At 44.1% G+C, this 15,959-nt stretch overlaps 1 protein-coding gene across 13 annotated transcripts in view; it reads left to right on the plus strand.

Moving 5' to 3' along the window:
- The window catches only part of LOC123996368 (dedicator of cytokinesis protein 9-like), a 189,373-nt gene that overhangs the window by 167,825 nt on the left and 5,589 nt on the right, over positions 1-15,959 (plus strand). For 8 of the 13 annotated variants that reach the window (XM_046302578.1, XM_046309542.1, XM_046306476.1 and 5 more), the window contains exons 40-48: positions 231-368; positions 473-655; positions 2,851-2,964; positions 3,067-3,282; positions 4,097-4,154; positions 4,763-4,869; positions 10,614-10,736; positions 13,077-13,190; positions 14,437-14,466. In XM_046302578.1, coding sequence (XP_046158534.1) covers positions 231-368; positions 473-655; positions 2,851-2,964; positions 3,067-3,282; positions 4,097-4,154; positions 4,763-4,869; positions 10,614-10,736; positions 13,077-13,190; positions 14,437-14,466 — 1,083 coding nt within the window. The remainder of the gene's footprint in view (positions 1-230; positions 369-472; positions 656-2,850; positions 2,965-3,066; positions 3,283-4,096; positions 4,155-4,762; positions 4,870-10,613; positions 10,737-13,076; positions 13,191-14,436; positions 14,467-15,959) is intronic. The other 5 variants (XM_046307948.1, XM_046308747.1, XM_046301747.1 and 2 more) reach the window with 1 other exon arrangement.

Raw genomic sequence — 15,959 nt, forward strand, 5'->3', positions numbered from 1 at the left:
TTGTTATGTGATTATGTTATCTAAGAAACTTCGAAACTCCCTCTTCAGCTTTGCCTTACCAATCATTGACAAGAACCCCCTCCTGCTTGTCTACATACATGCATTTGATCTATGTTGTTGGTGATTTCATTTGATATTTCATCCTTTTTCTACTTCTTACTTGATGTTTTCTGTTAGTGTCAATCTCTGGCTTTTGAAGTTGCTGACTGTCTGTCCTCGTATGTTGTCAGGCCCAACTCTGTTCGGACCATGGCCACAACCCGCTCATGAAGAAGGTGTTTGAGGTGCACCTCTGCTTCCTACAAATCAACCAATCGGAGACAGCCCTCAAGCAGGTCTTCACCTCGCTGCGCACCTTCATCTACAAGGTGAGGAGGCCATTGGTTCTTAACAGTTCACAGTAGTCAAGTGTTTTTCTCTCCCTCTCTTAACCGTGCCGACTATCTAATCATCACTGTGTGTCTGTTTCCAGTTCCCCTGCACCTTCTTCGAGGGCCGAGCGGACATGTGTGCTTCGTTCTGCTACGAGATCCTGAAGTGCTGTAACTCGAAGCTGAGCTCCATCCGCAGCGACGCCGCCCACCTCCTCTACTTCCTCATGAAGAGTAACTTTGACTACACAGGACGCAAGTCCTTCGTCCGCACTCACCTACAGGTGAGAAAGAGTGAGTGAGTGAGTGAGTGAGTGAGTGAGTGAGTGAGTGAGTGAGTGAGTGAGTGAGTGAGTGAGTGAGTGAGTGAGTGAGTGAGTGAGTGAGTGAGTGAGTGAGTGAGTGAGTGAGTGAGTGAGTGAGTGAGAGGGGGGGGTTACCCTCTACATGCTGATCCATTTGTCTCCTCAGAACGTTTCTATGTAGAAGAACAGTCTATGGAACTCTCCTAAAGAGTGGTTTGTCTGATGGTTATGGGAGTAGTATGTTATAGACGTGATGGTTATGGGAGTAGTGTGTTATAGACGTGATGGTTATGGGAGTAGTGTGTTATTGACGTGATGGTTATGGGAGTAGTGTGTTATAGACGTGATGGTTATGGGAGTAGTGTGTTATTGACGTGATGGTTATGGGAGTAGTGTGTTATTGACGTGATGGTTATGGGAGTAGTGTGTTATAGACGTGATGGTTATGGGAGTAGTTTGTTATTGACCTGATGGTTATGGGAGTAGTGTGTTATTGACGTGATGGTTATGGGAGTAGTGTGTTATTGACGTGATGGTTATGGGAGTAGTGTGTTATTGACGTGATGGTTATGGGAGTAGTGTGTTATTGACGTGATGGTTATGGGAGTAGTGTGTTATTGACGTGATGGTTATGGGAGTAGTTTGTTATTGACCTGATGGTTATGGGAGTAGTGTGTTATAGACGTGATGGTTATGGGATGGTTAGTAGTGTGTTATTGACGTGATGGTTATGGGAGTAGTGTGTTATTGACGTGATGGTTATGGGAGTAGTGTGTTATTGACGTGATGGTTATGGGAGTAGTGTGTTATTGACCTGATGGTTATGGGAGTAGTGTGTTATTGACCTGATGGTTATGGGAGTAGTGTGTTATAGACGTGATGGTTATGGGAGTAGTGTGTTATTGACGTGATGGTTATGGGAGTAGTGTGTTATAGACGTGATGGTTATGGGAGTAGTGTGTTATAGACGTGATGGTTATGGGAGTAGTGTGTTATAGACGTGATGGTGTGTTATAGACGTGATGGTTATGGGAGTAGTGTGTTATAGACATGATGGTTATGGGAGTAGTGTGTTATTGAGTGTGTTATTGATGGTTATGGGAGTAGTGTGTTATAGACGATGGATGGTTATGATGGTTATGGGAGTAGTGTGTTATAGACGTGATGGTTATGGGAGTAGTGTGTTATAGACGTGATGGTTATGGGAGTAGTGTGTTATTGACCTGATGGTTATGGGAGTAGTGTGTTATTGACCTGATGGTTATGGGAGTAGTGTGTTATTGACCTGATGGTTATGGGAGTAGTGTGTTATAGACGTGATGGTTATGGGAGTAGTGTGTTATTGACGTGATGGTTATGGGGTAGTGTGTTATAGAGTGATGGTTATGAGTTATAGACGTGATGGTTATGGGAGTAGTGTGTTATTGACGTGATGGTTATGGGAGTAGTGTGTTATTGACGTGATGGTTATGGGAGTAGTGTGTTATAGACGTGATGGTTATGGTATTTATTGACGTGATGGGGTGTTAGTGTGTTATGTAGTGTGTTTATGACGTGATGGTTATGGGAGTAGTGTGTTATAGACGTGATGGTTATGGGAGTAGTGTGTTATGACGTGATGGTTATGGGGTTATTGACGTGATGGTTATGGGAGAGTTAGTGTGTTTGACGTGATGGTTATGGGAGTAGTGTGTTATTGACGTGATGGTTATGGGAGTAGTGTGTTGTTATTGACGTGATGGTTAGACGTGATGGTTATGGGAGTAGTGTGTTATAGACGTGATGGTTATGGGAGTAGTGTGTTATTGACGTGATGGTTATGGGAGTAGTGACGTGATGGTTATGGGAGTAGTGTGACGTGATGGTTATGGGGAGTGTGTAGTGATGTTTTAGTGTGACGTGATGGTTATGGGAGTAGTGTGTTTATGACGTGATGGTTATGAGAGTAGTGTGTCATTGACGTGATGGTTAGGGGAGTAGTGTGTTATAGACGTGATAGTTATGGGAGTAGTTTGTTATTGACATGATGGTTATGGGAGTAGTGTGTTTATGACGTGATGGTTATGGGAGTAGTGTGTTTATGACGTGATGGTTATGGGAGTAGTGTGTTTATGACGTGATAGTTATGGGAGTAGTGTGTTATAGACGCGTGCAACTTCCGCCATCTCGCTCAGGTGGTGATCGCCGTCAGTCAGCTGATTGCTGACGTCATTGGTATCGGAGGAACCCGCTTCCAGCAGTCCTTGTCCATCATCAACAACTGTGCCAACGGGGACAAGACAATCAAGGTCAGAACCCAATGGATGCTCTATTCTCATTGAAACTCCATGTTACCATCGGACCGCATTAATAATCTGGTCTTTACTCTTCCTGTTTATTGTCCTGTACAGAACACAGCCTTCCCGTCAGATGTGAAGGACCTGACCAAGCGGATCCGGACGGTCCTGATGGCCACGGCTCAGATGAAGGAGCATGAGAGGGACCCGGAGATGCTGGTGGATCTGCAGTACAGCCTAGCCAAGTCCTACGCCAGCACGCCCGAGCTCCGCAAGACCTGGCTGGATAGCATGGCCCGCATCCATGTGAAGAATGGAGACCTGTCTGAGGTCTGTACCAGGCTAGTGGTCAGAGTGTGAAGAATGGTGACCTGTCCGAGGTCTGTACCAGGCTAGGTGGTCAGAGTGTGAAGAATGGAGACCTGTCCGAGGTCTGTATCAGGCTAGGGGTCAGAGTGTGAAGAATGGAGACCCTTCCGAGGTCTGTACCAGGCTAGTGGTCAGAGTGTGAAGAATGGAGACCTGTCCGAGGTCTGTACCAGGCTAGTGGTCAGAGTGTGAAGAATGGAGACCTGTCCGAGGTCTGTACCAGGCTAGGGGTCAGAGTGTGAAGAATGGTGACCTGTCTGAGGTCTGTACCAGGCTAGGGGTCAGAGTGTGAAGAATGGAGACCTGTCTGAGGTCTGTACCAGGCTAGGGGTCAGAGTGTGAAGAATGGTGACCTGTCCGAGGTCTGTACCAGGCTAGGGGTCAGAGTGTGAAGAATGGAGACCTGTCTGAGGTCTGTACCAGGCTAGTGGTCAGAGTGTGAAGAATGGTGACCTGTCCGAGGTCTGTACCAGGCTAGTGGTCAGAGTGGGAAGAATGGAGACCTGTACCAGGCTAGGGGTCAGAGTGTGAAGAATGGAGACCTGTCCCGAGATCGGCACCAGGCTAGGGGTCAGGCTAGGGGTCACAGTGTATAAGTATAAGTGGATGGGCCTATGCCAGAGGGATGCATGTTATTTTGAGGTGTAGTTATTTAAGGAGTGGATTATGGTAGAATCTCTATGTGGAGTGTGATTATGTAATATGATGAATTCAAGTCATGTGACTGGCTAGTCAAACATACTGATGTATCTGTGATGTTCTCTGTTGTTCACAGGCAGCCATGTGTTATGTGCACGTGGCAGCACTGGTGGCCGAGTATCTCCGGAGGAAAGGTGCAGTATGTTGCTCATTATTGCCACTTGGTGGTGCCATTTTCTCTTTTTCCAGACTTCACAAGGGGTTAATTAAATGGTCAGCGTGATGTGATTTTAATGAAATGGTTGGTAGTTATTCGTTTTGTTATTAATACGTAGTCCAATACTATACTGTGCATATTTGCACATATTTCTATGTAATCTGTCGTTCTTGCGTCTCAGAGTAGGAGTGCTGATCTAGAATCAGGTTCTCCCTGTCCATTTGTTCTTATTCAATGTGATCTAAAGATGCAAAACTGATCCTAAATCAGTACTCTAACGCTTGATACAGGCAATCCCAGATTTGTGATTTGGTTATGTAATCTGTGTTTCAGTGTTGGTTCACACGTGTTCTTTACTTCTTAACACCAGAGGGTTAATCACCTCAGCAGGTCCAATCATAGCACACTATATGAGAGAGCAGTTCTCAAACGTTGACCTTTTGCCTGTTTGTACATGACAGAATGTTCTGAGTGAAATCATATTTTCCCCTTAATGTAGAACCTGTCTAATAGGCCACAGAAATAAGAAAACATCTGTCTATTTGGTTTATTGATGATGGTCCCCATCTCCTTAACGGTCCGTAGGCATGTTCAAGCAGGGCTGCTCAGCTTTCCGAGTGGTCACCCCCAACATTGATGAGGAGGTATCCATGATGGAGGATGTGGGCATGCAGGATGTCCACTTCAACGAGGTGAGAGACTAAAACCCAGCTGCTAGGTCAACTAATGAGTTTTGGTGCTTGTTCCTTTTTGTGCGGGCATTCATATGTCTTATATCCATTACACACCAAGACGTTTTTCTGCCAACTTCATCATACCATCAACTTCATCATACCACCAACTTCATCATACCACCAACTTCATCATACCACCAACTTCATCATACCACCAACTTCATCATACCACCAACTTCATCATACCACCAACTTTATCATACCACCAACTTTATCATACCGCCAACTTTATCATACCACCAACTTTATCATACCGTTAACTTTATCATACCATGAACTTTATCATACCGCCAACTTTATCATACCGCCAACTTTATCATACCACCAACTATTGCCAGTATCAAAGCCAAAACTTTTATTTCCACCTAACAACCTAGTAATCATTTCGTCAAAGTTCTGTCCACGGCTTCGTATGAAACGTAGCCATAATGATGAGGCGGCACTACGATCTTAAAACTCTTGATGGTTGCTAGGCAGTGCCCATTAACCATCCTCCTGCCGGTTCTAAACTCTTGATGGTTGCTAGGCAGTGCCCATTAACCATCCTCCTGCCGGTTCTAAACTCTTGATGGTTGCTAGGCAGTGCCCATTAACCATCCTCCTGCCGGTTCTAAACTCTTGATGGTTGCTAGGCAGTGCCCATTAACCATCCTCCTGCTGGTTCTAAACTCTTGATGGTTGCTAGGCAGTGCCCATTAACCTTCCTCCTGCCGGTTCTAAACTTTGCAAGGCATATCACTTCTCTTCAGCGGTGCACGACTGACTCCAGGGCCTTTGGAGTCGACTCCGACTGCTGTGAACGACTCTTGCTCGACTCTCGAAACACTCTGAAACGGACGCACACACACACACACACACACATACAGTACACACCATCTCATTATTGCAGTCCCACACACACAGTACACACCATCTCATTATTGCAGTCCCACACATACAGTACACACCATCTCATTATTGCAGTCCCACACACACAGTACACACCATCTCATGAGCATGATACTGCACATGAGCCTATAAAAGGTATATTTTGTTTGACTGTAGAAGGTGGTGTGTAGATACTAGAATATTTCTGTGATATTTCTGCTGTGTCAAGCCTTGAGGGATTCCATGGGATGATGTGGTGCACTCTATGCTGATAAACCTATTCTTAGCCATGTTCAGTGGTGATTTCAGGATGTAAATCTTGGTGGAGCAAACTCAATTTTTTTTTACATTAATACACTAATTGCACTATAACGGTGACAAACAGTGCCCACAAACTGTTAGGGCCAACATAAAGCTGTCCCAACACCTTACTACTGCTACACCTGGCTATCAGCAGAGCCTTGTCTGGCAGTGAAACAGTTCATTCAGCCTCATTTACTGCCTTTAAAACAAACATAGCTGATATGGCTGACTTGCTTAAACAAATGTGGTTTCTACTGACAATTGAGATGTACTAACTATGGCATAAGGGGACAACGAGCGGATAAGATGGCTCCTTGCTGTCCCCAGTCCATCTGACTGTGCTGCTGCTCCAGTTTCAACTGTTCTGCCTTATTATTATTTGACCATGCTGGTCATTTATGAACATTTGAACATCTTGGCCATGTTCTGTTATAATCTCTACCCGGCACAGCCAGAAGAGGACTGGCCACCCCACATAGCCCGGTTCCTCTCTAGGTTTCTTCCTAGGTTTTGGCCTTTCTAGGGAGTTTTTCCTAGCCACCGTGCTTTTACACCTGCATTGTTTGCTGTTTGGGGTTTTAGGCTGGGTTTCTGTACAGCACTTTGAGATATCAGCTGATGTACGAAGGGCTATATGAATAAATTTGATTTGAAATTTGATTTGATAAGAGGCTTAAGATATTAATGAGCGAGCTAGGAAGAACGTAGTCAATATCACTATTTGTTTTGCACTTTTGAAATGTACAGCGACAGAATTCAGGTCATGGGCAGTTCTTAGTGATCTCCCTGTACACCAAGTCAGAATTGTAGGATAAATAAAGGGGGCATATAAGCAGACAATGAAGCTCTTACAATATTCAATGATGACATTTCTCTAAAACAGGTTATAGGCTACATGTGCACCACCAAATCAGAACAGTAGGCCAAGTTGAGAGGGGGAAAGGGACCAAATTATTGGGGTGAGGCACATGGGCTACTAACAGCTTACTACACAACATACACTTAGTATTACTTTCTTAGCTACAGTATACATATCTCCCTGCCACATTACATCATTTATGCAGCAACATACAATACGTTTTTGGACTGTGCTCACTTGAACAGGAAGGTGGCGCGGCGGTCCTTCTTGTGGGCAAATTTTGTCATCAGACTTTGTCATCAATGTTTGGCATTCTCTGGATTTATGGTGCTTTGAAGACCATTGGGAACTCATAAAAAAACATGGTTGAATCATGACGTCAGTGATCTTCAAGTCGGAGCTCTAAAAAGAGACTTGTAATTCCGAATTGGATGACCTTTCAAAACATATTTTCCCAGTCGGAGCTAGTTTTTTCAGATTACACAGTTGTCTTGAACTCACTGAAGTCTGAGATTTCCCAGGTCTGAGTTTCCAGTTGTTTTCAACGCAGCAGAAGTCATGCTGTTTTGACAGCATGGCCAATGTATTCAACCTTTTCTGGCCCATGGTGTTGAATGTTGATCCTTTTAAGATGGGAAAAGAGACCCTTAAACCCAGACTTGGACCACACACCCACTCCACTCAATAGCAGACTAGTGATTGCTTCGCAACGCTTGCAGTTAGCCACTGATTCCTTCCAAACCACTCATTGTTGAATTTGCGATTTCCGACTTGTTGTGTAATGTTTATGTCCAATGGCTGATGAGCACCGATATGTTTGATCTATAATTTCTCGTCATATGACAACGATTGAAAAGGATTTTCCAGTAGATTATCGACTTGATTCATGATTACTGCTTGTCTTGCTTGTCTAGCTTGCTAGCGGTAGATATAACGTGATTTGACATCATTTTATCTGTGGCCAATGACCTTGAGCTTTCTTGGATGGGCACTTCTAATGTAAATTTATGGCAGCCCCCAGGGGGCTTGAACTGCCTAACTTTCCCTGTAGATTCTGCGGTGACATAGTGTCCTCATGAGTGACAGAACACTGAGCCAATCACGGCACAACTAAAGAGGATTTTTTCCGCTGGCTGCCCCTCCACCACAGGAAGCACTGAGCTGGCCTGAAACACCTGCATTTTGAAGCTGTAGTACTCAAGAAAGCAATAAAGAGATCATTGTCCCGGTCGTCCTCCTCTTCATCTGAAGAGGAGAGGCGAGAAGGATCGGAGGACCAAAATGCAGCGTGATATGTTGAATGTTTAATTAAAGAAAGAACTGAACACTGAAACACTATACAAAAACAGTAAACAAAATAACAAGGTGAATGCACCAATTTGTAAGTCGCTCTGGATAAGAGCGTCTGCTAAATGACTTAAATGTAATGTAAACAACTGTGAAGCTAATGCGAGCTGCGCTGAAACAAGCCATCAACATAGACAATCACCCACAAACAAACAGTGCAACCCAGGCTACCTAAGTATGATTCTCAATCAGAGACAACTAATGACACCTGCCTCTGATTGAGAACCATACTAGGCCGAAACATAGAAATACCCCAAAACATAGAAAAACAAACATAGACTGCCCACCCAACTCACGCCCTGACCATACTAAATAAATACAAAACAAAGGAAATAAAGGTCAGAACGTGACAATCATGCTTGTATGCAGCTTTATTCAGCTTTATTTATTGGGGAGGCAGGGTAGCCTAGTGGTTAGAGCATTGGACTAGTAACCGAAAGGTTGCAAGTTCAAATCCCCAAGCTGACAAGGTACAAAATCTGTCGTTCTGCCCCTGAACAGGCAGTTAACCAACTGTTCCTAGGCTGTCATTGAAAATAAGAATTTGTTCTTAACTGACTTGCCTAGTAAAATAAAGGTAAAATAAAATAAATATTCAGTCAAATATTTTTTTTACATTGTTTGCAAACTGATATGTAACACAAATTAATGCTAAAATAACATTCAAAACAGGCAGCAAACCCTAAACAGGTGGGGCTCGAAACAGGTGGTGCTCTGCCCCACCTGCCCTGAATGACAGGTCCCCACTGTGTCTAGTTGACTCATTTATTAAAACATTTTGCTATGTTATGTAGTTTAACAAGTGGATTATTTAGCTTTTCACTCAGTCACTGAGTAGCCAATAGGCCTACTCCCTACCAAAAGCCTGTGACTTCACTGACTTGTCTGATAACCAATCAGTGTGCTTTTGTTTCACTGAATCTCCGTCTTTATCGGCTACTTGGTTTAATTGGTTTCTGTCTGGGCAAATAAGTGGAGATGGTATCTCATCTATTCGTTTGCTCATCTATCACTGATCATAAACATTTAGCATGCTATAATGTAGTCTAAATCAAGTGCAGGCCTATTATTTTGCTCTATCGTATATATAGGCAACTCCAAAAGCCCGGGGAGGTTGTGAAATATGAACAGAAGACTCACATGCTTCTGAAAATAGGATTGCTATTATTTTCTATGGGGATCATGATGAATGTAAGACCCAATGCCTGCTCCCTAACGAAGTGGATTGAAGTTAGGACAGAGATGAAAGGTGGCTTGCCTTGTTTCTATTTGTCTTAGAATGCTTCTTAGGACCTGCCTAAACAATGGCGTATATTCCCAATGGATTTATTAAAATAGACGCCCACCCATATCTGCACACCACTACTACCGCTTGTCTTCGGCATGAGAGGTATAGAAGGTATACTCAGGCAAGAATGTGGTAAAAATGGTTCCGTTTCTAAAGGGGTCATCTAAACATTGCCCAATAAAAAAAACATTTTTTTACAGGGAAAATACTGTAAATCCTTAGCAGGATTAGCTTCTTTTATGCTCAGTTTATCTCCTTGGCTTCTCTCCAGCACTCCTCAACCGTTAATCAAAGGGCTTCCCTGATTATTTACATTTTTCTTAAAACTGCATTGTTGGTTAAGGGCTTGTAAGTAAGAATTTCAGGTCTTGTAAGTAGAGTCTACACCTGTTGTATTCAACGCATGTGACAAATACAATTTGATTTGAAATTGTGGAGTTTTCAGTCTCATGGAGATAACATCTCTACAAGGTAGATGCCTGGTTATCAGTGAATCAGCTCTGCTCCACACTATCCAACAACGTGTAAAGCAAAAAAACGCTCACAGAACAACATGTAACCAATTCCACGTCAAATTATTGCTTGAATTTAGTACAACGAAATGACACAGCATAGCTTATCAGCTCAATAGCTTTTAAGAGGCCATGTGGAACAAATTTGCTTTTAAATCCCATTTTCATCTCTTGGTCACCCATATCCTCATTATACACAATGTCAGTGGAGTTATACAACTCTTCATGTTGTGTTGCATCAAGGACACTAGCTTGTGTTGCATCAAGGACACTAGCTTGTGTTGCATCAAGGACACTAACTTGTGTTGCATCAAGGACACTAGCTTGTGTTGCATCAAGGACACTAGCTTGTGTTGCATCAAGGACAATTAGGTATTTAGTATTCATAACTCTTCCACTACTTTTGCACTAACCTTCATAAAAGCTTTGAAATTAAGCCATGGTGTGTGTGTCATCCATAGCCAGATCATCTTCGCATGGACACGGTATGAAAGCAGTGTTTTATCTGTCCCTCTCTCCCATGCAGGATGTCCTGATGGAGCTGTTGGAAGAGTGTGCTGATGGCCTGTGGAAGGCTGAGCGCTATGAGCTCATCTCAGACGTCTACAAGCTCATCATCCCCATCTACGAACAGGGGAGGGATTTTGAGGTACAGCAGCAGACCTGCAGCCTCTGATGTCACTCTCTATGTCATGGGGCTCAACTCTATCTGATGTCACTCTCTATGTCATGGGGCTCAACTCCCTCTGATGTCACTCTCTATGTCATGGGGCTCAACTCCCTCTGATGTCACTATGTCATGGGGCTCAACTCTATCTGATGTCACTCTCTATGTCATGGGGATCAACTCCCTCTGATGTCACTCTCTATGTCCTGGGGCTCAACTCTATCTGATGTCATTGTCTGTATCATTGGGCTCAACTCCCTCTGATGTCACTCTCTATGTCATTTTTTTTAAATGCACCTTTATTTAACCAGGTAGGCTAGTTGAGAACAAGTTCTCATTTACAACTGCGACCTGGCCAAGATAAAGCAAAGCAGTGCGACACAAACAACAACACAGAGTTACACATGGAATAAACAAGCATACAGTCATTAACACAATAGAAAAAAGAGTCTATACACAGTGTGTGCAAATGGCGTGAGGAGGTAAGGCAATAAATAGGCCATAGTAGCGAAGTAATTACAGTTTAGCAAATTAACACTGGAGTGATAGATGAGCAGATGGTGATGTGCAAGTAGAAATACTAGTGTGCAAAAGAGCAGAAAACTAAATAAAAACTAAATGGGGATGCGGTAGGTAGTTTGGATGGGCTATTTACAGATGGACTATGTACAGCTGTAGCGGTCGGTTAGCTGCTCAGATAGCTGATGTTAAAGTTAGTGAGGGAAATATAAGTCTCCAGCTTCAGCGAATTTTGCAGTTCGTCATTGGCAGCAGAGAACTGGAAGGAAAGGCGGCCAAAAGAGGTGTTGGCCTTGGGGATGACCAGTGAGATATACCTGCTGGAGCGCGTGCTATGGGTGGGTGTTGTTATCGTGACCAGTGAGCTGAGATAAGGCAGAGCTTTACCTAGCGTAGACTTATAGATGACCTGGAGCCAGTGGGTCTGGCGACAAATATGTAGTGAGGGCCAGCCGACTAGAGCATACAGGTCGCAGTGGTGGGTGGTATACATTGGGGTAAAAAAGTATTTAGTCAGCCACCAATTGTGCAAGTTCTCCCACTTAAAAAGATGAGAGAGGCCTGTAATTTTCATCATAGATACACTTCAACTATGACAGACAAAATGAGAAGAAAAAAATCTGAAAATCACATTGTAGGATTTTTAATGAATTTATTTGCAAATTATGATGGAAAATAAGTATTTAGATTAAGATTTATCGGTGGTGACAGTGTTTCTTAGCCTCAGTGTAGTGGGCAACTGAGAGGAGGTGCTCTTATTCTCCATGGACTTTACAGTGTTTCTTAGCCTCAGTGTAGTGGTTAACTGAGAGGAGGTGCTCTTATTCTCCATGGACTTTACAGTGTTTCTTAGCCTCAGTGTAGTGGGCAACTGAGAGGAGGTGCTCTTATTCTCCATGGACTTTACAGTGTTTCTTAGCCTCAGTGTAGTGGGCAACTGAGAGGAGGTGCTCTTATTCTCCATGGACTTTACAGTGTTTCTTAGCCTCAGTGTAGTGGGCAACTGAGAGGAGGTGCTCTTATTCTCCATGGACTTTACAGTGTTTCTTAGCCTTAGTGTAGTGGGCAACTGAGAGGAGGTGCTCTTATTCTCCATGGACTTTACAGTGTTTCTTAGCCTCAGTGTAGTGGGCAACTGAGAGGAGGTGCTCTTATTCCCCATGGACTTTACAGTGTCCCAAAACTTTTTGGAGTTAGAGCTACAGGATGCACATTTCTGTTGGAAAAAGCTGGCCTTTGCTTTCCAGACTGACTGCATGTTCCTGACTCCCCTGAAAAGTTGCATATTGCAGGGCCTCTGATGTCACTCTCTATGTCATGGGGCCCAACTCCCGCTGATGTCACTCTCTATGTCATGGAGCTCAACTCCCGCTGATGTCACTCTCTATGTCATGGAGCTCAACTCCCGCTGATGTCACTCTCTATGTCATGGGGCCCAACTAATGCTGATGTCAATGTGTTTGTGTGTTTCTCATTTCCATAGAAACTGTCTCACCTGTATGACCCTCTCTATGTCATGGAGCTCAACTCCCGCTGATGTCCTCTCTATGTCATGGGGCCCAACTCCCGCTGATGTCCTCTCTATGTCATGGGGCCCAACTCCATCTGATGTCAGGCTCTGCAACAAAAAACAATGTCATGGAGCTCAACTCCCGCTGATGTCACTCTCTATGTCATGGAGCTCAACTCCCGCTGATGTCACTGTCTATGTGATGGTGCCCAAAGATAATGTCTCAAGGCTCCCAAACATGGATAAAGACACAGATTCTTATCAATGTGTTTGTGTGTTTCTCATTTCCATAGAAACTGTCTCACCTGTATGACACCCTCCATCGTGCCTACATCAAAGTGACAGAGGTCATGCACACGGGCAAGAGGCTGCTGGGAACCTACTTCAGAGTGGCTTTCTTTGGCCAGGTAAGATAATGACATCTGATGGTAGGCTGTCGTGCAACAAAAAAACAATGCATTGGAGATCAAACAAGTTGTTTCCCTTTTCCCATTATACTATTGCTGTGCTCTTTCCAGTACGTTATACAGGTATTAGATATTGTAGACATTATATTTTTTGTATTTTTTTAAAGATGAATTCAGACATAAATTGCTAAATTGATTTAGAACACATCTCCGAGTGCCCTATATCAAAACGGTGAACATCTTGATTTGATCATGGGAGCTGCTGGAAGCTTTTTGATTGATAAAAGCATGATCAGATCACGTGGTCTTTTATTACTCATTCTAATGCCTTTTTTTCATGCTTTCAATCCTCTTTAAAGGTTTCAGCCACTAGTGTGATACTGTTCTGACATGTTTCAGCCACTAGTCTGCTCACTTCCATGACATGCAGCACTAGTGTGATGCTGCTGAAATCCATGACATGTTTCAGTGTGATGCTGCTTTAATCCATGACATGTTTCAGTGTGATGCTGCTTTAATCCATGACATGTTTCAGCCACTAGTGTGATGCTGCTTTAATCCATGACATGTTTCAGTGTGATGCTGCTGTAATCCATGACATGTTTCAGCCACTAGTGTGATGCTGCTGTAATCCATGACATGTTTCAGCCACTAGTGTGATGCTGCTGTAATCCATGACATGTTTCAGCCACTAGTGTGATGCTGCTTTAATCCATGACATGTTTCAGCCACTAGTGTGATGCTGCTGTAATCCATGACATGTTTCAGCCACTAGTGTGATGCTGCTGTAATCCATGACATGTTTCAGCCACTAGTGTGATGCTGCTGTAATCCATGACATGTTTCAGCCACTAGTGTGCTGCTTAAAGCTCTTGGCAGTTACATTAACTCACCGCTACCTTCCACCGTCTTGTTTTACTTTTCACAACAGCAATGCATGTTGCTGATTCAATGGGAGTAATCCACTGAATTTGGCTTTTATCGCTTCCATTTTTAGATGTCATTTTCACCTAAATCTTCTTACACCTGGTTCTTCCTCGTCTTTCAGTGTGTTAACTAGTTGCTTTTGACCGTTTGCTTTGTTGGAGTGGATAACCTTCCACGGAACCGTGTTCCTTCTGACTGACTGTGTTCTTTTTGTATGTGGTGTTATGGTGTGAATGCTTATCTGCTATAAGTTGTAGCCTGGGTGGTGTTGGAATAACTATGATTTTGTTTTCTGTTGCTCTACCTTACCACTCCGTAGCAGTACCAGTTTACTGACTCTGAGACTGAGGTAAATGAATGAGAAAGTGGTGAATCGGGTGAATGCACTGCATTGAAGCATAAGGCTTATGATTGTGGTCTGGGTTAGTAGTCAGTGGTATTACTGGTATGTGTCCATCACCGCTTCGTTACCTCCTCCTAGCTTATCTTATCCATCTCAGCACTCGCTACTACTGCCTGGCTCAGTGTTGCCCTGACAACAAGAGGCTATATTAGTCAAGGTTTAAGGGTAGGATTTCATGTCTTACTGGGTACATGTTTCCAGTCATCTAGCAGGTGGCTACTACCCCATTCATCTATAGTGTTAAGGTCATTTTTATTGTCGTTTTGGGGGGGGTATAAATAATGTAGACCCTTTGATGGAGTGAAATTCAATCCTCTGCATTCATCCTATTTATTGGTCCCATAGCACTGTTCCTAGACCAGTTCTGTTGTTTGTTTCTGTGCTTTTGGGAATATGTATTTGGGGAATATTTCTTGCTCTTGGGTTCAGGATTATAGTGCCTTAGCTCTTCACTTGTGTTGTTGTGCTCATTGTTTTAGGTGTTCATACTACTTTTGATGTCTTTGTTACCTGAATACCTTCACATTTGTGTTTTCATGTTGTTTTCCTATTCTCTAACCCCTAACCCCTAACCCATACCCCTACCCCTAACCCATACCCCTACCCCTACCCCTACCCCTACCCCTAACCCTACCCCTAACCCTAACCCTACCCCTACCCCTACCCCTACCCCTGCCCCCCCCTAACCCATACCCCTACCCCTACCCCTACCCCTAACCCATACCCCTAACCCCTAACCCCTAACCCATACCCCTACCCTAACCCCTACCCCTACCCCTAACCCATACCCCTACCCCTAACCCCTAACCCATACCCCTACCCCTACCCCTACCCCTAACCCCTACCCCTAACCCCTAACCCATACCCCTACCCCTAACCCATACCCCTAACCCCTACCCCTACCCCTACCCATACCCCTACCCCTACCCCTACCCCTAACCCCTACCCCTACCCCAACCCCTAACCCATACCCCTACCCCTAACCCCAACCCCTAACCCCTACCCCAACCCTACCCCAAAACCCCTAACACCTAACCCTACCCCTAACCCCTAACCCCTAACCCAACCCCTAACCCATACCCCTACCCCTAACCCATACCCCTACCCCTACCCCAACCCCTAACCCCTACCCCAACCCTAACCCCTACCCTAACCCCTACCCCAACCCCTACCCCAAACCCTAACCCCTAACCCTATTCTCTAACCCTAACCCCTAACCCTATTCTCTACCCCTAACCCGTAACCCTATTCTCTACCCCTAACCCCTAACCCTATTCTCTACCCTAACCCTATTCTCTAACCCTAACCCTATTATCTACCCCTAACCCTAACCCTATTCTCTAACCCTAACCCCAAACCCTATTCTCTAACCCTAACCCCTAACCCTATTCTCTAACCCTAACCCATAACCCTATTCTCTAACCCTAACCCCTAACCCT

Source organism: Oncorhynchus gorbuscha, linkage group LG01, assembly GCF_021184085.1.
Source record: "Oncorhynchus gorbuscha isolate QuinsamMale2020 ecotype Even-year linkage group LG01, OgorEven_v1.0, whole genome shotgun sequence".
Lineage (NCBI taxonomy): Eukaryota > Metazoa > Chordata > Actinopteri > Salmoniformes > Salmonidae > Oncorhynchus > Oncorhynchus gorbuscha.